General features: G+C 38.2%; 1 protein-coding gene across 1 annotated transcript; it reads left to right on the top strand.

Moving 5' to 3' along the window:
- The first annotated feature begins 19,129 nt into the window (after positions 1-19,129).
- On the top strand, positions 19,130-22,236 carry LOC140751371 (uncharacterized). The gene is made up of 2 exons (XM_073085278.1): positions 19,130-19,966; positions 20,379-22,236. Exons 1-2 carry the CDS (start codon positions 19,793-19,795, stop codon positions 21,567-21,569), a joined length of 1,365 nt encoding a protein of 454 aa, XP_072941379.1. The 5' UTR covers positions 19,130-19,792; the 3' UTR covers positions 21,570-22,236.
- Positions 22,237-24,432: the final 2,196 nt, after the last annotated feature.

Below are 24,432 nucleotides of genomic sequence, written 5' to 3'. Positions count from 1 at the left end.
CATTATTTCTGTATGTTACCATGTTTTCTGTATACGGGGTTAAAGAAAAGTCGACCTAAAGAACTAAGGATATTAACACGTTCACTGCCAGCACGATTTTCTTAATTCATTCGCAGGTGCCGCCTATATTTCACGATGGACTCGCTAGGAGAGTCGCAGGCACTACATAATAATTCAAATGGACTCGCTAGGCGAGTTCATTGACATAATGTTTAGAAACTTAATAATTTGTAATTATTGTGGCCGTCGCAGTCTCCTGAACGTTTATTTCGTTATTAACACATTAAAACACACTTAATTAAATTATATTTTTTTCAATTGCAACGCGTCACCGCGGCGGCGGCCATGTTGTGAATGTCAAAGAGTAAAACATTTGTATGCGCAGACTTGACACTATCGACGTATAAGACTAATTAAGACATAATTAAGGGCAGTAAAATATTAATTTTAAATTACGATAATAATGTTAATGCAATAACATTAATATTTTTTTATTATTATTTGGATTTAAAGGTTTCCTCGGCCGTGTCATGAAACAAGAGAATTATGGATCAAATTTGTATAGAAGAATCGCAGCGAAGAAACGTGGTTACCTTTAGATTATTCACGCATATGTTCCGTGCATTTCCAAGAAAACGACAAATACACCACAAAGACAGGAAGAGTGTACTTAAAGAAATCTGCAGTACCACGCGATAACGGAATTATATTACTGAATAATATTGCTGGGATTTTTGTCTTGATTTGTGATTAGAAATATTTACTTTTTGTGATGTCCCGTAAGTATACTGAAGTATGCTTACGGGACTTATGAGAGGCGTAACTAGTATATGGCGATTGATTTTACTGTACCGCTAGAATATTTACAGGCTTCAAAAATTCCTTTTTTTTCAGCCATCAACATGTGAACAGAAAGTATCAGAATCATTGTCCGAATCAGTAAGCAGTTCAAATTCAATTTTTGATACTCCAAGAAAAATTGTACTTAAAAATAAATTACGCAAGGAATCGGCAGCTAAAAAGAAACTCACTGAGAAATTTAAGAAAATACAAAGACAAAATATTTATTTAAAGCAAAAATGTGCTTCTTACAAAACAATTGTACAAAATTTGAAAAAGAAATTCGGTCTCAATTTAAATGCTGAGATTGATTTAATGGCTAAAGCAGAAGTTGTCGAGCTACATAAATCTTTAATGAAGAAAAAGAATCAACAGAGCAGACATCATTTATTATACACTGCGCCCTTACGAAAACTCGCATTGACGTTACACTACTATTCTCCAGCTGCATATAAATATGTTAGGGAATGCTACAATAAAGCTCTTCCACATCCTAGGACAATTTGCAGATGGTATTCAACGGCTAATGCAGAACCCGGTTTCACAACAGAAGCATTTGCAGCCTTGAAAAAGAAATCCCAATCCAACGCAAATTCAAATAAACCTGTACGCTCATTAGTCTTTGACGAAATAGCTATCAGGAGACAGAAGCTTTTTCACAACAATCAAATATTGGGGGCAGTTAATTTTGGAGCAGGTCCTATGCAAGGTGAAGAAGACGAGACTGTGGCAACGCAAGCTTTAGTATTTATGCTGGTTGCCCTAAACGAAAATTGGAAATTACCTGTGGGTTACTTTCTGATAGCCGGTGTGAATGCTGAAACAAAGACAAATTTGATAAAAATATGCTTGCAGAAGTGCCATGAGGTTGGCGTAATAGTATTAAGTCTTACATTTGATGGTTGTTCTGCAAACTTTGATGCAGCTGAAATTTTGGGCTGTAAATTATCTGACGTCAGTAATATGAAGACTTATTTTCCACATCCATGCACGGGAGAAAATGTTTGCATTTTTATAGACCCTAGCCATGTTATAAAACTAATAAGAAACACGTTCGAAAAGAAAAGACTGTTATTTGATAATAATGACAAACAAATCAAATGGCAACTACTAATAAATCTTAATAAGCTTCAACAAAACGAAGGTCTTAGATTCGGAAACAAGTTAACACCTCGTCATATACATTTTCGACAACAGTGGGTCTACCGCCTATCTCAACGCTATAGCTATAGCTTTGATGAAAGCTAAAGCGAAGCACTTGCTATAGCTTTCATTTTGAGCGACCGGCTATGATCGCCGCACTTTTGTAATAGCTATAGCTTTCGCTTTATTGAATGAAAATGAACGAAATAAGTCTGGCAACTGCGTTTGGTTAATGCTAGTTGATTACGATTTACGGTTTTTATTTTATTAATTAAAAATACTTAATTTTATGAAAATATTTGTAATTTTTTAGTTACTATGTTAAATTATTATATTAATGTAATTACAAGTACATTATATCACACTTCTGAATTTTAAAAAGCAAAATAATTGCCTTTTTTTATTAAGCCATTGAAAAACTAAACGCGTCCTGTCAGTGTCAACAAATTAGCGGTGGCCGTGGCCTTTGGTTGTTTGATCATTGTGTAAATTGTGTAATTTCATACGTAAGTACTCTTTTTATTAATTGTCCCTATGTGAAAAGTTATTCTTTGGTGTTCTGTGCACAAGCACCATAGGTTCCTACCTGTGGTGCTTGTACGATTTGTGCTTTTTCGAAGTTATTGTGTCGCCGAGCCGTGTTTCCAGCCAAACACTACAAATGAGGGGAATCATTATATTAAGTACACATAATATCCCTTTAAATAAGCTAGAGAGAGCTTCCACTATAATTATTTAGTTTTCTGTAATATGTTTCAGAGGTCAAAAATGCCCGCAAATCGAAAAATAGCACAGGGGCAGTTGGAGTGTTTGGTGGGTTGGATGCAGTCCAACCCACTGGTAGCCCGAGGGGCTTTTTTAAATACCCCACAGGGTAAACAGCGAGTCGGTGCCCTGTGGGACGAATTGGCCTCCCGGCTAAATGCTATGCCGGTGGGATGCACCAAAAGTGCAAAAGAGTGGCGACAAGTGAGTATTTATGAACCTTAATTGATAACATATGATAGGTTAGGTACTTGTTTGTTGTTAAATCATTTTGTTTTTGTGTTGTGTTTGTGCTATTGCATGAGTTATTGAATATGATAAGATACTTACTTTCTTAATAGCATTTTGTTTTATGCTGTTTGTGTTATTGCCTGAGTGATTAATTAAATTACTTATTAACATTGGAGGAGGGTTATGGATTAACTTACCTATTACGAGGGTGCGTTTTTAAGTCCGCGGAATGGCAGGGTTGGAGGGGGGATAGCGGGCTCGTTAAGGGCGGTACGTGTTAAGTGAGTCATAAATAGTAAAAATATAAAGTTTTATCACAATTGCATCATTAGTTTTAAAACTATCGACAATTAAACAACTCAATCCGGAAGAAAATTGGAAGTATGGAGAAAATCGAGCATCGCGCCGTTATAAAGTTCCTTACCAAGCAAGGAAAGTCTGTGCAAATCATAATGGAAGAGATGTCATCGGTTTACGGGGACTCTTGCCCTGGAAAAACGATGGTTTACAAGTGGAACAACCTTTTTAAGCAAGGCAGGGATTCACTTGAAGACGACCCACGACCAGGACGGTCTGTTGAGGTGACCATTCCGGAAACGATAGCGGAAGTCGAAAAATTAGTACTGGAAGATGCTCGGCTAAAGAAGAAACAGCTTGCAGAAATGGTTGGAGTATCGGATACAACCATTTTTAAAATTCTGCATGACCATCTTGGCATGACTAAGGTCAGCGCGCGGTGGGTGCCGAGAATGCTCACGCCGCCTCAGAAACAACAGCGCGTTGAATGTTCCCGTGCGTTTTTGAACCTCTGTGGAGAAGATAAGGATATTGTACTGAATCGAATTGTTACTGGAGATGAAACTTGGGTTCACCATTATGAACCTGAGTCTAAACAAGACTCCATGCAGTGGCATAAAAAGGGTACAGCACCTCCTAAAAAGTTTAAGGTGTCACAATCGGCCGGCAAACTCATGGTGACAGTCTTTTGGGATGCAGAAGGAATTTTGTTAATAGATTACAAAGATAAAGGTGTCTCTATAACCGGAGAATATTACGCAACAATCTTGGAGCGGTTAAAAGAAGCCATCAAAGAAAAAAGACGAGGAAAATTATCCAGAGGTGTCCTGCTGTTGCACGACAATGCGCCCGTACACAAGAGCCGTATTGGACTGGCTGCCCTGCATAAGGTGGGCTTTGATATTTTAAATCACCCACCCTATAGTCCAGACCTGGCTCCCAGCGATTATTATCTCTTTCCAAAAATGAAAAAAGAGCTTCGTGGAAAGAAATTTTCTACAGACGAAGAAGTAAAGGACGCAATTTCCTCGTATTTTTCCGACAAGGACAAAACATTTTTTTATGAGGGTTTAAATAAGTTAATACAAAGATCTGAAAAATGCATTCGTCTTGCAGGAGAATATGTAGAAAAAGAAAAATAATTTTGACATTTTATTTTCGCTCCTTGTCCCTCATTCCGCGAACTTAAAAACGTACCCTGGTAAGTGCTCAAACTAACTTTTGTGTGTTGCGTTGCTTTGCACTTTAGTACTGGGGTGACCTCAAATGTAAGGTCAAGAAGAAAGGGGCAGCAATTCGCCAGCATGGTGGTGGTACTGGGGGGGGCCCGCCATGTGGCATTTTGACACCATTAGAGGAGCGAATCCTATGTATAATCGGGGTGCAAAATGTCACAGGCATTGAGAGCGTGAGGATCCCTTTTGATGTAGTTAAACCATTTTAATTTACATTGTTTTGTTTGATAAGGGACTTTATCAAATGTGTTCTTAGCTAAGATTTGGGGGTGGAATGTTTTATTTAATATTAAGTAGATAATAGATATACATATCTACTTTTTTACTACTATTTAGCTTTCTAGGTAGGTATTATGATATTATTATACAATCATAATTATAATTTTATTAAATTATCAGTACCATTTACTGCTACTTAATAATATGTAAAATCAAAACATACTCTATGACTGTACTAACCCAATAAGCCAAAACAGTAGGTTACCCTACCTACTATAATTATTGCTGTGCAATGAAATTAAACTCTTACACATAGATGGAAAACTAATAACATTTCGTTTTATCAGATGGGTGATGATGTGCTACTGCCATCACCACCACCACCACCATCATCAACACCACCACCACCACAATCACGGGTGATAGTGCTGCCCCTGGAATCAGAGAGCCCCATTGTTGGCAGCAACTCTATTCCATTTGGTATGTAGGTGACATAATTTACATTATTAAGAATAATTTATAGGTAATAAGAGTAAAATGCTTATACATATTCTAATAACAAACAACTTTTTCAAAGAAACATGAGTTTAATTTTTTTGACTGTTATTGGTTGGGCAATTTAGCTAATAATAATTTGTAGATACCTTGTTGATGATGGAGGTTGAGCATTGTGGGTATAGCAAGGAAACAATTTAGACTGGCACTTTTTGTATTCTTGTAAGGTTTTTTTTATTAAAGAACATAAAATAGAATAATTCAAAATAAACATTAATTAAAAAAAGCTATGAAAAGAATGCCGACCGCCAACATACCTAAATATGTACAGTAGTTACTCATACATTATAATTTCATCTTTTATCATGCTACTAAAATAGACATTAATATATTAATCTTTAATGTTTTTAGAAAGTGAAATTCAAATGGAGTCAGAGCCGGAGCTTGAGCCATCTCCAATCCCAAGCGCCCGCAAACGACCTAGTAAGTTATTTTTAAAAGAGCGGCTACATTTCCTATAATTAGCGCACTAAACCATTAAACTAGTTCCGTTTAAAGTGCCCACAATTTTCGACACTAGCGCCAAAATTCCTTGGTTTAGCACTATGAAGTGTAGCCACTGCATAAGCAAACTTCATGTCATCTGAGTACATGTTATTATATACCTTGACCTCATTCTCAGATTCTTTAAAATCCTTCCATGTTCTCATTCTTCCGTGATCTCTTTGTTACATATATGATCAACTATTGAAATGTCATTATGCCATAGAGAGGAATTTTTAAAACAATATAATTACTTGAACAAAGGAGTAAAGTATTCATCAATATTTTTGTTTCAGAAAAAAGGAAACATGTCGCTGAAGATGACGGTCATGCTGAGGTGTCAAGGACACAAGGTAAAACTAACGTTTGTCAGCACGCTTAGCGCAGCGATTATTCTTCTTTGTTGGGCAACGCGGGTTCAATTCCCGCACGGAACAAATATTTTTATGGGGCGCTTATCGTTCAGTAAAAAACGATCCGCAAAAACTTTTGCAAACAATTCTTTTCAAAATCATCATGCATGTTGATGTTGCATGATTTGTAAATCATTCATTCGGAAAATCTTTGCAGCAGTGTGAGCACTTAATTTTATTTGTTATAGTGCCTCCACCGCGTTGGGTCCTTGACCTCGAAAACCGTCGGGGCGCCGATGAACGGGAGCGGCTCGAGTTAGAGAAGCGGCGGGTCGCGTTGGAGGAGCGGCGGCTGGCTCTAGAGGAGCGCCGCTTAGAACAAAAACAGAAGTTCGAGGAGCGGCAGCTGGCTCTAGAGGAGCGACGTTTCGAGGACGAGCAGAGGTGGCGACACGACATTCTCGACACCCTCAAGGGCATTGCCGAAATACTTTAATTTTATGTACATACCGATTTTGTTAATTATACTGTTATGTGACGCCTTATGCATTAACCTACATTGTCCTCACATCTCTAATTACATCCTACTGTAAAATCAAACATAAAAAAGGAGAAAAGGAAAAATATATCCATGGAGTTTCTTCCATGTTCTCCATAGGATTTTGTTCTGGAACGGATACTTTGGATGAGGTAAGAAAAAAATATATGCAATTTATAAACTGATCTTTTATTTGTCAGATACACATACACACTAATGTTATGTAGGAACTACTCTCAACATATCCTCCTGAAAAGAAACTCTGCCGTGTCCATTGAAATAAGTTGTTTCTACAGACGAAGAAGTAAAGGACGCAATTTCCTCGTATTTTTCCGACAAGGACAAAACATTTTTATGAGGGTTTAAATAAGTTAATACAAAGATCTGAAAAATGCATTCGTCTTGCAGGAGAATATGTAGAAAAAGAAAAATAATTTTGACATTTTATTTTTGCTCCTTGTCCCTCATTCCGCGAACTTAAAAACGTACCCTCGTATATGACCTATGGGCTTCGGCTAAAAGTTTAACGTAACCCAAATACGAAGTAAGAAAAAGAATCGTATTATTAGTAATAACCTATTTTTTTAGTTTATACAAAATGTAGCGCTTCCCTGGTGTCATGGATGAATCCCATTTAAAAATAATTAAACCTACGAGGAATGAGGAACATTTATATTTCTGCAGAAAGCATTATCATTCCATAAATGTGCAAGTAATAAGGAAAAGGTTAAGGAAATGCACGTAGCATCTGTCTTAATTAAACAAGTTACTTATCTGGTTTACAATCGCCAACACAAGAATGTTTTCTATTTACCACAATTTGTTTCAAAGACCTAGGCTGACACCTGAAACGTGCGACTGGAATGGTAACACTTATAATAACAGTACTTACAACCATATAAGATTAAGAGGAACCACCGACTTTATTAGAAATTGTTGTCAAATATAAAGATCACATAAGTGACAAAGAAGAGTAATATATATGTCGGAGCAAATACGGCAGTTCTCCTATTATAAAATAAAATGATTAAACACCTGAGGTAAAACACCTGCATCTTAAAATACGAAAACAAGTGCACGTGCGCCGGTCTATAAAAAGGGCCGTACTGGCGACATCGGGGCATGCAGAAGCATCGCCGCATACAGCAGCCCCCCTCCGTCGGCCAGCAAGAGCCGCCGAAGAACCGCTTCCCTCCACTCATCGTGGAGAAGCTCCCCAATTGGCACCACCACTTTAAGGTGCTTAAGGAGAAATTGGGTAGAGCTCCGAACGCACGCCCCTTCGGGCAGGAAGTCCGATTTTCCCCAAAGGAAATCGATGAGTACAGATTAATATAATCGTATCTCACCGATCTAGAGTCCCGGGAGAGAATCAGCTGGTTCACCTACTCCCTGCCTGCGGAGCAGAGCGTGAGGGTGGCCATCAGGGGGTTGCCCGCAGACACCGACCCGCAGGAAATCCAAGACGAGTTCTGCGATCTGGGGTATGTCAGAGAATACGTGCGCGCCATCCGGGCCCGTGGAGGACGGCCCGGTTGCATCTTCCTCGCGATTTTTAAGAGGACCAAGGACCTCCTGCCGGGTATCTACGCAGTCAGAGAACTGCTGTGCATGCCTGGCATCAAGGTGGAGGCGCGGAAAGAAGGGACTGCCCCAGTGCCACCGGTGTCAGCAGTTTCGCCACAGCTCGCATAACTGCCATCGGCACTTGGCCTGCGTGCGCTACGGCGAGCAGCACGCGGCCCATGAGTGCCCAGGCCGCGGGAGGAGCCCGCGACCTGCGCGAACTGTGGTGGACCGCATCCCGCCAATCACACATCGTGTCCGGTGTTCCGGCGGGAAGCGCACAATAAGCGCACTGGCACGGTTGCCCTCTCTGTCAAGCCGGCAGAGGAGACGGACGCAACCATCGGTGGCTCCCGTACAGCCGCGGACCGTGGAGGAGCAGCACCAGGGCTCCCTCATGGCCGCAGCCAACGGGCCAACAAATCGCGGGGCTCCAGTGAAGAGTCGGAGGAAGAGGGGGAAGAAGGCAAAGGCCGCCCCCTCAGCCGCTCCACCCGCATCTGCACGCACCTGCTGCCAGGAGGCAGCCTAAAAGGAAGACGCCCGCTTTTACCCCCGCTCCCGCTCCTAGATCAGAGCGGAGCCAGGGCACCAGCGGCCTGAGGCCTGCAGCAAACAGCTGGGGGTACTGCAGGACCTCACAAAGATGCTGCAACAGGTGATAACAGCCATGGGTGAGGGCCACGATACGGGGCCAGCTATCCGTAGCGGCATAGCGAGCATGTCCGCTCACTATGGATAGCAAGCCCATGCGTATCCTATTTTGGAACGCCCGCGGCCTAAAGAAGAAGGCCGCGCTCTTCCGACTCCTCCCGCGGGAACAGGACATGTGGCTTTGGTCTCCGAGACTCTCCTGTTCTCGTCGGACCTCTTCAAGATGCCAGGATACATCGGATACCGCCAGGACGAGATTAACGACTCAGGTAGCCCGTACAGAGGGCTCATATTTTTCATCAAAATGGCTGGCGTCAACTCAAACGCGAAACGAAAAGATGGGAATGCAGAGGACATGGCGCAAGCTATAAATTAGTAAGAGAGAAATGGGTTAATTGAGAGCTGCAAAACACTGAGGTCTATCTTGTTTCGATCATGCCAGAAAAACGAACTATCGCCAGAAGAATCAACAGCTCCTACACTTAGAAGGAAAACTGTTTTAGGGACAACTTTTGAAAATATTTTGGTAGATTACATTTTGACGATGGAATAGTAGATTAATGACATTATTATTGTTGCTATGAAAGCTGCTTACTGGTCATTTTGTACCTGCCTTTATTATATTCCTTAGCAAGAATATGAGTGATCAGCTAATGAGAGGCAGTCCCCCAGGCGCTATTGCACATCCGTCAGGATGGATCCAAATGAACATATTTACTGAGCGGTTCAAACATTTAAGTTCAATTTTTATAGTGTTTATAGTACTTAGCGATTAACCGTCGTAGAGTCAACTTACCCTGATGATGCTCCGTTTTGGAGCGAAACACGTGTTGGTGGTGGTATGTATGGTGGTGTATATTTTTAATTTTTGCATCTGCATGCATCCTTTGAGGGAGGGAGGGTGGTACATACTGCATGGTTTAAAATATATACCATCATACATATTTGTAGCGGATTGTTGCGAAGTAGTTTTAATCTTAACTTAATAGTGTTTATAGTATTCCATATATGGGGTACCTATTCCATATTGGGGTACCATTATCATTATTTAGTTTTTTATTTAAAATAAGTCAATGTAACAAAAACTTGCCACAAAACAAAGCGTAAATATACTATTATTATGAATGACTACAAAATGATTTTTATTTATAACGTTTGGGCAAATTATGTGTAATAAACAAAATGGTATTCCATATTTGGTCACTCTCCTCTACAAGGTGTAAGATGGTAAGGTGGTGAAATAATACACTTGAAAGCTAGTAGAATGACACTGACTTTATTATAAAATATTGTCAATTATAAAGGTAACATAAGTGACAAAGAAGAGTAATATAAGAGGGGACACCTTATAAAGTTAATGATGCAGCTAAGGAGATTATCATCCTCCAGATAGGAGGAGGATCTGAGATGTTTTATGAAAAGTTATTGAACGCGCGACAGCCCTGCGCACGCGATCGGGTGCGGGGTATCGGTGCGGGGCGCACCTTCCTCCGCTCCCCTCACCAAGACGACGGAGCCGGGAGCGCATTCGAACGTTAGCAGCTGATCAATGCCCTAAAAACTCTTAACGCGATCGCACGTTGCTTGTAATTTTTAGTCTTATAATACAAGCATGGAAACAAAGTCCACGAGATTTATTTCGAGGCAGTTACCCCTAATTCATAGAGTTAGGGACTGACTGCACACTACCCAGTCATCCTCCAAAATGTACTTTGCCTGCATCACACCAAACGATAGGGAAGGTTAAAAATAAAAACCTGACAATTCCTTTTCGGAAAAGACAGCGCAGAAAAATTAAAGCAGTCCAGTCAACGTTACATCAATCGAACATCTGATGCTGTAATCAGTAAGACGAATTGGATTTTCCTTGACCGTCACAAAAACCAATATTGTTTAAACTGACATGTTCGGATTTGCACAATCGAACAGATCAGCGATTACACGTTTTTGCATAGTTGCAATTGACGCGCAATCGCTTTCTTTAAATTAGTTTTATTAATATAAGTTAGTACGTGACCAGTAGGGCAGCGCGTATTCGATACCAATACCAATACCATTACCATTACCATTCAGTCGCTGTTAGAATTGTGTATACCATTACCATTTAATCGTTATTAGAATAAACACCAGTTAACCAGTAAAAGGTTGACCGTTATTACCAACCAACCATACCAGTAACAAGAACTCTTTTCATGACAAATGTCCCAACATTATTATTAGCGGAATTATTTAGAATTAAAATAGTGAATACGAAGTCAATAATAATAACTACTATGAAACTAAAGGAAAGAAAACTAAAGATGTGTCCGTAAAGAAAACTAAGGAATATAAACAAAATACAGACGAAAACTGCATCTTACAGCAACTCAAAACCTCTATATAAAAACATAGATAACAGTATTCAGCAAGATAGAGTTGTAATTGAAAACCACCTTTGGTCGTCTCAGAAACCGGTGGAGAAGTTTACATAAAGATAGAGTTTTACATTATAAGCCTGACAAATGTTAAAAGATTATTATTGCGTGACCACTGTTGCACAAGAGCAATATGCACTAGATTTTAAAGTAAAAACACAGATAACAGTATTCAGCAAGATAGAGTTGTAATTGAAAACCACCTTTGGTCGTCTCAGAAACCGGTGGAGAAGTTTACATAAAGATAGAGTTTTACATTATAAGCCTGACAAATGTTAAAAGATTCTTATTGTCCACTGTTGCACAAGAGCAATATGCACTAGATTTTAAAGACTTCCTTTCTGAAGAAAAAATGCTTGTTAATAAAAAAGTTCGTTATAGAAAAAAATATATAAATAATGTTTGTTAAAAAAACAATTGAAGACCCCATCCATACACTAAGCACTTGCTGCAAACTCCACACAAACGTTAAAATTGGTTGATAGAATTAAAAGCTGGGCTACAAAGTTGACTTCAATCTTAACGCGCTTATTCTCGCTTTCCTATACCACAGAACACGTATCGTCTTCGAGGAATGAACCCCTTGTTCAACCCATTCCAAAAATAGTGACCACAGAACCCGACAATTACATCTCTTATAGTTAATGGACACTGTTATTTATACATATGTTTAAAGGTACCTCGACGATCAGCGATCATCAATATAGTTTTCGCAAAGATTATTCAGCTAATGATCTTCTGCTGTACTCGTACCTCACACATCGATAGGCGCAAGCCATTGAGAGCCATGGTGAGGCATTGGCAGTTAGCCTAGATATCGCTTAGACCTTTGATTGGGTCTGGTAAAAGCCCATCCCGCGAAGTTTCCATCTTACGGTCTTCCCGAAAAGTTCTTTCTGAGCAACACATCAAAATCGTAGTTGACAAAAAAGAACGGAAAAACGTCGAGACAACCAGTCACTTTGGACCTAAAAAGACGGAAGCCAAAGTATACGGAGTAAAGCCAAAAACCAATAAGTGATATGAGCTACAGGACCAAAGAAATGTAACTAATACAAAGCTTATCGTGATAACTTTTAAACTATCCATCCAAATTATTTAGTGTAAAAGACAAAGTTTATCTACTTTCAATGTAAAAGATGATAAAGATACTTATTTTGAAAAGAAATAAGTTAATACTATAAAATAAGCATAGCAAAAAGGTAACCAAATAATTAGTAATTTATGACTGACTATTTTTGCTATAATGATACGTGACTAGTCAATAGACACGGCAACCATATGAGTAGACACTGTAGGCAACATGAAGAATGATTGCAAGATCATGAAACACGAATACCTCCAGACTATACAAAACGGTGCTAGCTTCGTCGTACTCCTAATAAATCTAGCAATAAAGCAGACTTTATTGACAGTACGAAGGAGTATCTTAACAAAAATCATTTGATTTTTTTAAGTCGGCTTAAAATGCAAGACGCCAGCGAAGACTTCATAAATATGCTGTGCCCGTTCCCGGAGATAATAGGTTAGTTTCCTGATGTCCCTTTGGTCGTGGGAAAAGAATAGGGCGACGGTATCCCCAGCCTGTCGTAAGAGGAGACTAAGGCTTAAGGCTCGCCACAAGAAAACGTATGCTACCAGCAGAACTTTCAGATTCAGTGATTGTCAAATATGACATTTCACTATTAGCAGCTTTTTGTTACGAGTAAACGTCGCTCGTTCCCATCTGATACCTTATGTTTGGCTTCGTAAACGGTCTAGTGCAAATGATCAACGATAAAAGTAGTTTATAAGTTCCTTACATTAAAAACGTAAAACTTCGTCTAAATGGTGGCTTAATTCAAAGTGTAGTAAGGATATCGGATTCCACCGATACAAATGTAGTCCTATTGCATGCATTCAGTATCTTCTGAAGTACATTAGCAGCGATAATCGTACAACATATAGAAACATTCTCACCCCAAATGATTACGAGACGACGAAACGCGCCACTCATAGCCTTGGACTTGCAAAACAAAAGCAACGAATACTTCCATAAGTGCTGAGAGGAGAAATAATATATTTCAAATTTGAGGGCCAACATGAAACGAGCCTATAGTAAAAGATAGACGCAGTAATGACGCCAATGCACATATTGTAATCTTTAACAATACACACACCAGCGAGCCGCGCGACACATACGAATGCATTTTTAACTTTCTGAACTACTACCTCTCTAGGAACTTTAATTATGCCAAATCACGTCTTTTTTTCTTATTAAACCTAATGTATTTCGTTAGAGAAAAAAGGTGGCAAGCCACAATCTACAACTCTAAGGATCACCTCAAATTAAATGTTGCCATTTGCAATTCTTAATGAGATTTACAACAATAACCATCAGATAGATCTAGTTCATGAACCCAACAATAAAGCAACAATGTCAATAAATATAGCAACCTTTATTGCTATATTTATTAGCATTAAGCTGATAAATATAGCAACCTTTATTGCTATATTTATTAGCTTATTGCTATTTAATAATTAATAATTATAACATTAATAATTGCCTTTATTTTTTATATTATAAGCTATCGAGTACGTACAACGTACCTCGAGTTAGGGCTCTTTGGATTTGTTGTGCAGACTTATAGAATTTATATATATACGTTTTTATTTCTATTTCAGAAAATGGAAGCCAATCATGGGCAAATTGCAGGGCCTAGTGGGGTCCGCCTTGTACTCTGCTACCCCTACAATATAACGCCAGGGGGAACAATGCGGGTAGAAAGTGACGCTACTTTGTACGAGGTGCTTAATGTACTTCTTCTGTGGTTGTTTCAGCCATGGATGCCAACATCTACGCCGGTCATCTCGACTCCAGCCGCGTCTCCGGGGTCGTCGACGGGGCAGCGAAAGCGGCGCTGCCCAGATGTCGCTGGTGGTGCAGGTCCCCTAAGAAGTCGCCGCTCCCTGCTCAACGATGAGGACATTGTCAACTTCTTAGAAGACTCAGGGAGCGAGTGCGAAGAGGGAGATTTGAACTACTTCGACATCGACGGCGAAATCGGAGACGAAGACGAGGATGACCGGTTAGATTTTCAAATGCTCCGCCACCATGCGCGACAACTCCGTGACCGATTGGTTCAGGAGGATGTCGTGGATGGGTGGCGGTTGAGTGAAAGGTTAGGCGTGAATGAGGATGTGAGTGGAATAGAATTGGAGCGTATTGTGGATTGGGTGGAAGAGATTGAAAGAGATGAAGAAAGAATGGGTGTGAGTAGGCGAACGAGCAACGACATTTCAACGGCGGCAAAAAAATTCCAATTGGCAACGAGATTCCAAAATATTTGGATGCTTGGGTCGAGGACACGGTCGAGACCTGTACCGATACTTTGCCATGCTAATTTATATGCCTTTTCGCTACTTCTCCGACGTGAGGGAGTACTGGGCGTCTGGCATAATAGGGATGCCAGCCTTCAGGGATTATGGCGCGTAACCGGTTTCTGCTGATTACCAAATTTTTACATTTTGTGTCTAATGAAAATTTGGTATTCGGGGGGCACCAACGCAAAATCGCCAAAATAGCTTCCGTAGTTGATCACGTGAACAAGCGCTTTGGGGAGCTCTACACGCCTCGTCAATACCTCAGGTTTACCAAATTTTTACATTTTGTGTCTAATGAAAATTTGGTATTCGGGGGGCACCAACGCAAAATCGCCAAAATAGCTTCCGTAGTTGATCACGTGAACAAGCGCTTTGGGGAGCTCTACACGCCTCGTCAATACCTCAGGTTAGACGAAAGGATTAATCTTGATTCATGGTCAAAAGCAACCCGGTTTGGTATTAAATCCTACGAGCTGTGCGAAGCCGACACGGGTTAAGAGGATATAATCCAAACAATATTTATAACCCGGATGAAACTGCTTCGTTCTTTGCTGCCAGATAAAACATTTATTTTCAAGGAAAAATGCCACAGAGGAAAGCAAAGCAAGGAGCGCCTTACTATTCTTCAATATGTTAACAGAGAAGAGAAGAACAAGGTTATCCAAATTAAAACTTGTTAAAAAACAATCTTAGATCACAATGTACTAATAGTGCTTTGATGAAATTGATTGCATTGATGAAAAAACTAAAAATAAATCAAATGGATGTTGGTGCATTTCAAACTATTTTGTCGGAGCCGTTTTCTGAAACTGCGAGATGTATTTATGCGTTCATCAATGCATCTCTCAAACATAGAAATTAATTATATAGGATAACTTAATTAAAGTGTAAAATAGATTGTATAAGTTACAATGGGGTTGACATGTACAATTAGTACCCAAACCCCGAAATAAATAAAGAGAAAAAAAAAGAAAAAAAAAATTCTGTCCATGCTATCTGTTCAGTATTTCGGACTGAATTGGCTGAAATACTGATTATATATATAAAAAGGATGAATTCAAAATTTTAAATATTGACGTTTCTTTCATTACTCACACGAAAATTACATACAGTCGGTATTCGGAATTCGTCACGGGACGTACGAGGGTGCGTTTTTAAGTCCGCGGAATGGCAGGGTTGGAGGGGGGATAGCGGGCTCGTTAAGGGCGGTACGTGTTAAGTGACTCATAAATAGTATAAATATAAAGTTTTATCACAATTGCATCATTAGTTTTAAAACTATCGACAATTAAACAACTCAATCCGGAAGAAAATTGGAAGTATGGAGAAAATCGAGCATCGCGCCGTTATAAAGTTCCTTACCAAGCAAGGAAAGTCTGTGCAAATCATAATGGAAGAGATGTCATCGGTTTACGGGGACTCTTGCCCTGGAAAAACGATGGTTTACAAGTGGAACAACCTTTTTAAGCAAGGCAGGGATTCACTTGAAGACGACCCACGACCAGGACGGTCTGTTGAGGTGACCATTCCGGAAACGATAGCGGAAGTCGAAAAATTAGTACTGGAAGATGCTCGGCTAAAGAAGAAACAGCTTGCAGAAATGGTTGGAGTATCGGATACAACCATTTTTAAAATTCTGCATGACCATCTTGGCATGACTAAGGTCAGCGCGCGGTGGGTGCCGAGAATGCTCACGCCGCCTCAGAAACAACAGCGCGTTGAATGTTCCCGTGCGTTTTTGAACCTCTGTGGAGAAGATAAGGATATTGTACTGAATCGAATTGTTACTGGAAATGAAACTTGGGTTCACCATTATGAACCTGAGTCTAAACAAGACTCCATGCAGTGGCATAAAAAGGGTACAGCACCTCCTAAAAAGTTTAAGGTGTCACAATCGGCCGGCAAACTCATGGCGACAGTCTTTTGGGATGCAGAAGGAATTTTGTTAATAGATTACAAAGATAAAGGTGTCTCTATAACCGGAGAATATTACGCAACAATCTTGGAGCGGTTAAAAGAAGCCATCAAAGAAAAAAGACGAGGAAAATTATCCAGAGGTGTCCTGCTGTTGCACGACAATGCGCCCGTACACAAGAGCCGTATTGCACTGGCTGCCCTGCATAAGGTGGGCTTTGATATTTTAAATCACCCACCCTATAGTCCAGACCTGGCTCCCAGCGATTATTATCTCTTTCCAAAAATGAAAAAAGAGCTTCGTGGAAAGAAATTTTCTACAGACGAAGAAGTAAAGGACGCAATTTCCTCGTATTTTTCCGACAAGGACAAAACATTTTTTTATGAGGGTTTAAATAAGTTAATACAAAGATCTGAAAAATGCATTCGTCTTGCAGGAGAATATGTAGAAAAAGAAAAATAATTTTGACATTTTATTTTCGCTCCTTGTCCCTCATTCCGCGAACTTAAAAACGTACCCTCGTATAGTATATTGTTTATATTTACGGGGGTCCTGGAGACCTATTCGGATGTGTGTAACAAGGACGACCGGTCGGCGAAAGGAGCTGCGCACCACTCCGCGGTATTTATACATTCTTTCACCTACACTATCGTCACTAGCGCACAAGGATCAAAATTTCATTTCGGATCAAACCAGCGACCTAAAACTCTACACTATCAATTGAAAGAAAATCACAACAAAAGAAATAGATTTCATTGACGTTATTTGTAAAGATTTAAATTGCAAATTAGCAAGGTATCACCTGATGGTAAGCGGTGACCACCATATGGCAATGACCACTTACCAATGGCACTATGACAGTGCATATTGATCACTAACACCATACAAAGCAGGTTCTTTCACCACGTATCTTCACCATTAAAGAAAGTGACAACTAATTTATAATACATACATAACTGAGAAATCAGATACATGCCTGGGATTTGAACCTGGGACCCGTCGATTAAAATTTTCAGCCACTAAGTATTCACTGATAAGGATAGAACCTAAGACCAATATAATTGTTTTCTTCCCAAAAAAACCCTAACATTGCAGTTTAAGTTATAATCTGTCCGTGTTTTTAATTGCAAGGAATGTATTAAAAGAAATTGATTTCACTGAAGTTATTTGTGAAGATTGCTGTAACAAACGAGCAAGAAGTATCATCTGACCATGGTTTCACTGAAGTTATTTGTGAAGATTGCTGTAACAAACGAGCAAGAAGTATCATCTGACCATGGTTTCACTGAAGTTATTTGTGAAGATTGCTGTAAAAAACGAGCAAGAAGTATCATCTGACCATGGTTTCACTGAAGTTATTTGTGAAGATTGCTGTAACAAACGAGCAAGAAGTATCATCTGACCATGGTTTCACTGAAGTTATTTGTGAAGATTGCTGTAACAAACGAGCAAGAAGTATCATCTGACCATGGTTTCACTGAAGTTATTTGTGAAGATTGCTGTAACAAACGAGCAAGAAGTATCATCTGACCATGGTTTCACTGAAGTTATTTGTGAAGATTGCTGTAACAAACGAGCAAGAAGTATCATCTGACCATGGTTTCACTGAAGTTATTTGTGAAGATTGCTGTAACAAACGAGCAAGCAGTATCATCTGACCATGGTTTCACTGAAGTTATTTGTGAAGATTGCTGTAACAAACGAGCAAGAAGTATCATCTGACCATGGTTTCACTGAAGTTATTTGTGAAGATTGCTGTAACAAACGAGCAAGAAGTATCATCTGACCATGGTTTCACTGAAGTTATTTGTGAAGATTGCTGTAACAAACGAGCAAGAAGTATCATCTGACCATGGTTTCACTGAAGTTATTTGTGAAGATTGCTGTAACAAACGAGCAAGAAGTATCATCTGACCATGGTTTCACTGAAGTTATTTGTGAAGATTGCTGTAACAAACGAGCAAGAAGTATCATCTGACCATGGTTTCACTGAAGTTATTTGTGAAGATTGCTGTAACAAACGAGCAAGAAGTATCATCTGACCATGGTTTCACTGAAGTTATTTGTGAAGATTGCTGTAACAAACGAGCAAGAAGTATCATCTGACCATGGTTTCACTGAAGTTATTTGTGAAGATTGCTGTAACAAACGAGCAAGAAGTATCATCTGACCATGGTTTCACTGAAGTTATTTGTGAAGATTGCTGTAACAAACGAGCAAGCAGTATCATCTGACCATGGTTTCACTGAAGTTATTTGTGAAGATTGCTGTAACCAACGAGCAAGAAGTATCATCTGACCATGGTCACTACCATAAGGATTGATGACCAACACCATACATAACAGGTTTTATCACCACATATCTTCACCATTCGACGACCCGCGTGTCACCATACCGGTCTGACGCGCAAAGGGTCCCGGGTTCGATCCCCGGCCAGACAGATATATAAATGATGATTTTAGATTTCTGTTTCTGGGTCTGGGTGTTTGTGTATTTGTCTATGTGTGTGTCCATGGCACCCACGACACAGGGAATCCTAGTGTGGGGCTGTGACGCTTATTCCACTTTTCCCCGTTGGATGATCCCCATTGATGGGGATTAGTGAACTTTTTGTTCACTATTCCCCGTTGACCCAAAATTTTTATTTAATGGGGATAAGTGAACTAAAAAGTTCAATAATCCCCATTAGGTAGGTACGTTAAAAAAATAAAATATATGAATCATGTTACATTTATTAATTAAAAATATAACTTTCTTATACCTAATAAAATCACAGATTGTACAATTATTAATTTAAAATAAAAAATATAACTTTCTTATACCTAGTAAAATCACAGATTGTACAATTATTAATTTAAAATAAAAAATATAACTTTCTTATACCTAATAAAGTCACAGATTGTTACAATCATTAATTTCAAATTGTAGCATGAAAATATTTCTTTCTTATACCTTGTAAAATCAAAGATTACAATCACTTAAGTTTTTCTAATTAGGTACGTCTAATAAGATACACAATACTGTAAAAGATGCTCATTTTCTAGAGGCGCGCGCGCAAGGCGGTGGCGGAGCGGGGTGCGAGTTAGCTCGTATGTGATTGGTCGACCCATCTTTTGTTTTTGTTTCGTAGTCGTTAAGGGTTAGTAGTGTGTAGTGTAGTTCAAGCGTGCAGTTCTTATCAGTTCGCAGTTATTAGTTTAATATAGGAATAAATAAAGGAAATGGCTGGTAGTTCAACTGACGTTTGTTTAGAGTACGTTAAAAAAGGTAAAGCTACCATACTTCTCCGGGCCGGACATCAATACAGTAAAAAATGCAAATATAAAAATGGTGGAGTTTTGTGGGAGTGTACCACAAGAAAACAAAGTAAATGTGCCGGATCCATCACTGTCATGGTAAGTTACTTATTATATTTTGTGATTAATAATGACAATAATAACTCAGGTTATGTGTGTTATCAATATCACGTTTATCAATATCAAAATTTAAAAATCAACGTTAAAGTTTAAACACTGTTTCTGTCATGGCGGCACGTGTGACGTCATTCTTTTGTCAAACAAGTCTATTACACCTAGTGTAAAAGAGTGTAGCTGAAGTGAATTGTATATATTTAATTATTATTACATATTTTAGTTAAGCATAAAGTGAAATATGTTTTGTTGAACTATTCTGATAGGATAACAACAATTTGTTATAAGTTTTAAAGGTTGTTAAATAGCCTATTTAATTTTGTATTCTATGTAAGTGCAATATTGTTTACTTAAAAAATAATGTAAAGTAATTAATTATTATTACTTAATTTTACAGGACAATCAAGTTGTAGCTGAGAAACGACACAATGTTTGTGAACCTGATTTTGCGCGGAATGAAGTTACCTTGAGGTTATTCAAACTAAAAACTACACTTGCGGATCCAGAAGCACCTGCTATTCCCACTGCTTACAACGCGGCTGTGAGCTCACTAAAAGATACCGGAATTGACAAAATAAAAGAATTCCCTGCCCTGAAGTCTATCAAAACAACATTATATAAACACAGAAATGCAGCATTTGAAGTAAGTAAAATTGAGTTCAAAAATGTTGAAGAAGTTAAAGTACCTCCAGCTCATCAGGAATTTATTTTAGCAGACTACAATGACAGTGGTATCCGTGTAATAGCTTTTTGCTCTGAATTTGCCCGACATCAAATGAAAAATTTGAAGATGTTCTTGGGTGATGGAACGTTTTGGATCTGTCCATCTCCCTTTTACCAACTCTACACCATTCATGGGGATTTGGGCAGTACAGAAAAACACATAAACATTGTGCCACTTGTTTATGCCCTCATGAGCCATAAAAATCAACAAACATATGAAATTTTATTTAGTATGCTAAAATCTGCATTACCTGATTGGAATCCAGAAATATTTAAATGTGACTATGAAGTGGCTCCGATGAACGCAATGCGAAATGTTTTTGTAAATATATCTATTAGCGGCTGTTATTTCCATTTCACCCAGGCAATATGGAAGAAAGGAAAACAACTCAAACTAACAAAAGATAAATTAACCAGAAGACAAGTTGCACTTAGCACTGCTTTGGCTTTGTTACCATCAGATAAAATCATTGCGGGTTGGTTTTATGTTGCCTCTCAAAGCCCTGATGATGATAATAGCAAGGAGTTTAGAAATTACATGCTCAGACAATGGCTACAAGATGATTTTATTAAAACGTGGTGTGTATTTGGACAGACTCATCGCACTACGAATTTAGTCGAAGCATGGAATAATAAAATAAAAAAGCGTGTGAAAATAAAGAAACCCAACATTATGAAGCTCCTCACAGAGTTGGCTGAAGATGCATCGTATTACGAAGTTCTTGCATTGGGGGTTTCTGAAAATAAAGGTATAGCGGAAAAAACAAAAAAAAGCATCAATCGCGATAATTATATACAGGAGGTCCAAATGGAACTCATTAATAATGAAATTACGATTGGGCACTGTTTAGAAAAACTTAAGTGAGTGTAATCTTTGATTTTACAAGGTATAAGAAAGAAATATTTTCATGCTACAATTTTAAATTAATGATTGTAACAATCTGTGACTTTATTAGGTATAAGAAAGTTATATTTTTTATTTTAAATTAATAATTGTACAATCTGTGATTTTACTAGGTATAAGAAAGTTATATTTTTTATTTTAAATTAATAATTGTACAATCTGTGATTTTACTAGGTATAAGAAAGTTAAATTTTTTATTTTAAATTAATAATTGTACAATCTGTGATTTTACAAGGTATAAGAAAGAAATATTTTCATGCTACAATTTGAAATTAATGATTGTAACAATCTGTGACTTTATTAGGTATAAGAAAGTTATATTTTTTATTTTAAATTAATAATTGTACAATCTGTGATTTTACTAGGTATAAGAAAGTTATATTTTTTATTTTAAATTAATAATTGTACAATCTGTGATTTTATTAGGTATAAGAAAGTTATATTTTTAATTAATAAATGTAACATGATTCATATATTTTATTTTTTTAACGTACCTACCTAATGGGGATTATTGAACTTTTTAGTTCACTTATCCCCATTAAATAAAAATTTTGGGTCAACGGGGAATAGTGAACAAAAAGTTCACTAATCCCCATCAATGGGGATCATCCAACGGGGAAAAGTGGAATAAGCCGGCTGTGAGTGTAGAAAAAGTTTATTTTATTTAAGAAAGTGGTAATTTTATTTCATTATTAATATTTAAGTCAATTAATTCCAGTAGAATTATAACTTTATACCATTTAATTAATTCGACTTATTATATTATTCTTAGCTTCAGATTTAAATAAAAAAATGTATAAACTTGTAATAATGCATGACCTGTTTACCCGTAATTGTAAGAACAGTTAAGATGTATCCATTTAGCTTATTTTAATTTCTTTATTGCAAACATTGCTTCTTATGTGAGTATTCCAATAAATAAGTAACTAATTTATAATACATACATAACTGAGAAATCAGATGCATGCCTGGGATTTGAACCTGGGACCCGTCGATTAAAAATTTCAGCCTTAGTGGCTGAAACTTTTGACTAATAACGATAGAACCTAAGACCAATATGGTTTTCTTCGAAGAAACCCAACATTACTGTTAAGGGAAGAAAAGTTTTAAAAGCCAGATTTCACATTTTTTAAACATTGATGCAGTAATCAAGCAAGATTCACCTGATGGTAAGTGACCACTACCATATAGTGAGACCAACTTTATACAGAACAGGTATTTATTACCTGAAGCAGATTTTTGATATAATTGCATAATGATTATGATTGCAGCAGATGAACACAGATTTTTCATACTCTTTCATGAAAAAAGACACTAGAAAAACAGACAAAAAATCCAAAATTTAAGTAACATTAAGTGTGGTTGTGTGTGTCAATTGAAATAAAATTTTAAAAGAATTGCCTTTTACTTAATTTTTTTAAGCATTGACATGACAAACCACCTTGCAGTCCACCTGATGGTAAGTCACTGCGGTATGGACATCTGTGATCAAGATTTTCACTGTTTCCCGCCCAGCTGTGGAACATAGCACCGGGGGCAGTCGACCCCTTGAGAATTGCCCGGGTAAAGAGGGACACCTCGAGGCCCTTACACCCCGTCTCCTGGAGGCCCACAGGCCACAGAGTAGGATGGACAACGAATGGATGGACAATGAATGTGGACAACATTCACTCTTTCATTGAGAAAATGACAGCTTCGCCCAGATAAACAGACCAAAAGATTATCCAAAATATGAATAACATTAGTTGAGATATTGGCACTAATAAATCAATTGCAATTGGCTGATTTATCCATCTTTTAAAACTTCCAACATACATACACATTATTTTTATTATGTGGTATATGATGCTAAATTTTAAAATATGGTTAAGTTAGCGTACAATATTAAAGATATATGAAGCATAAGCTTCAGCACAATATTACACTTGAACTTAGTTTTAAAGTCTCCAAAATATTCTTTCCACATTTAGTACCTTTTGAGATTTCTAACAAAACAAACCTTAAAAGCGACCAACACTCTAATCTAGACCATAAAAGAGACCTCAAAAATGTTCCTTAACACAAAATTTCGTCATATAATGACATTGCATTTTTTTTCATTATACCCAACATAGTTTTTAGTATCTAAGCAATTTGTTCTCTATTAATAAATTTGAGTAAATCAATTACATGGCTAATACTCAATATGCAAGCATATTGTCTGTCATGTTAGAATGTGGTCAATGTGTCGCTACACGATGTGAGCATGTGACCCGTCTTGTGTGTCATTTCATATGTCACATGATGCATTGTATTTACAAATGGAACATCCGAGGTTGTAAATAAGATGACAGGACAAGTCAAAAACTACATTTAGTAAGTCCTCCTGGTCGAGAGTGGCTACCGACAGAAAACAGACAGTAGTGGGAGCCCTAAGGTACCAAACTGAGACAACAAATAAGGTGTAAATAAAGTTAAATGGGTATGGGGTAGGAATGGGGTAGGAAGGTCCTCGAATGGAAACCACGTCTCGGCAAAAGGAGTACAGGACGCCCCCCGACCAGGTGGACTGATGACCTGGAAGCAGACAGCGGGTAACCGCTGGATGCAGATGGCTCAAGACCGGTCGGAGTGGCGCAGACTAGGGGAGGCCTATGTCCAGCAGTGGACTTTAAAGGCTGGTAGATAGATAGATAGAAAGTTAAATATGTGTAAAAGATTTGCCTTTCATATATCAACTTCAGCTCAATATAGACCCAAAGTCATTGTTGAAAATTGCCAAAATATTCTTGCTACATGGTATAGTCCAAACTACTAGTCCGCTCTGTTGTTGCGAGCAGGTGTA

This window comes from Epargyreus clarus, unplaced genomic scaffold (assembly GCF_041222505.1).
Source record: "Epargyreus clarus isolate Ecla_fem2 unplaced genomic scaffold, WU_Ecla_fem_2.2 ptg000022l, whole genome shotgun sequence".
NCBI lineage: Eukaryota > Metazoa > Arthropoda > Insecta > Lepidoptera > Hesperiidae > Epargyreus > Epargyreus clarus.
Note: the sequence above shows the minus strand (reverse complement) of the source record. Positions and strands in the feature narration are given on the sequence as shown.

Coding starts and splice junctions, on each gene's coding strand:
- LOC140751371 (XM_073085278.1), top strand. CDS start 19,793: ATGGCTGGTAGTTCAACTGACGTTTGTTTAGAGTACGTTAAAAAAGGT. Junction 19,967..20,378: donor CCGGATCCATCACTGTCATG/GTAAGTTACTTA, acceptor TTAATTTTACAG/GACAATCAAGTTGTAGCTGA.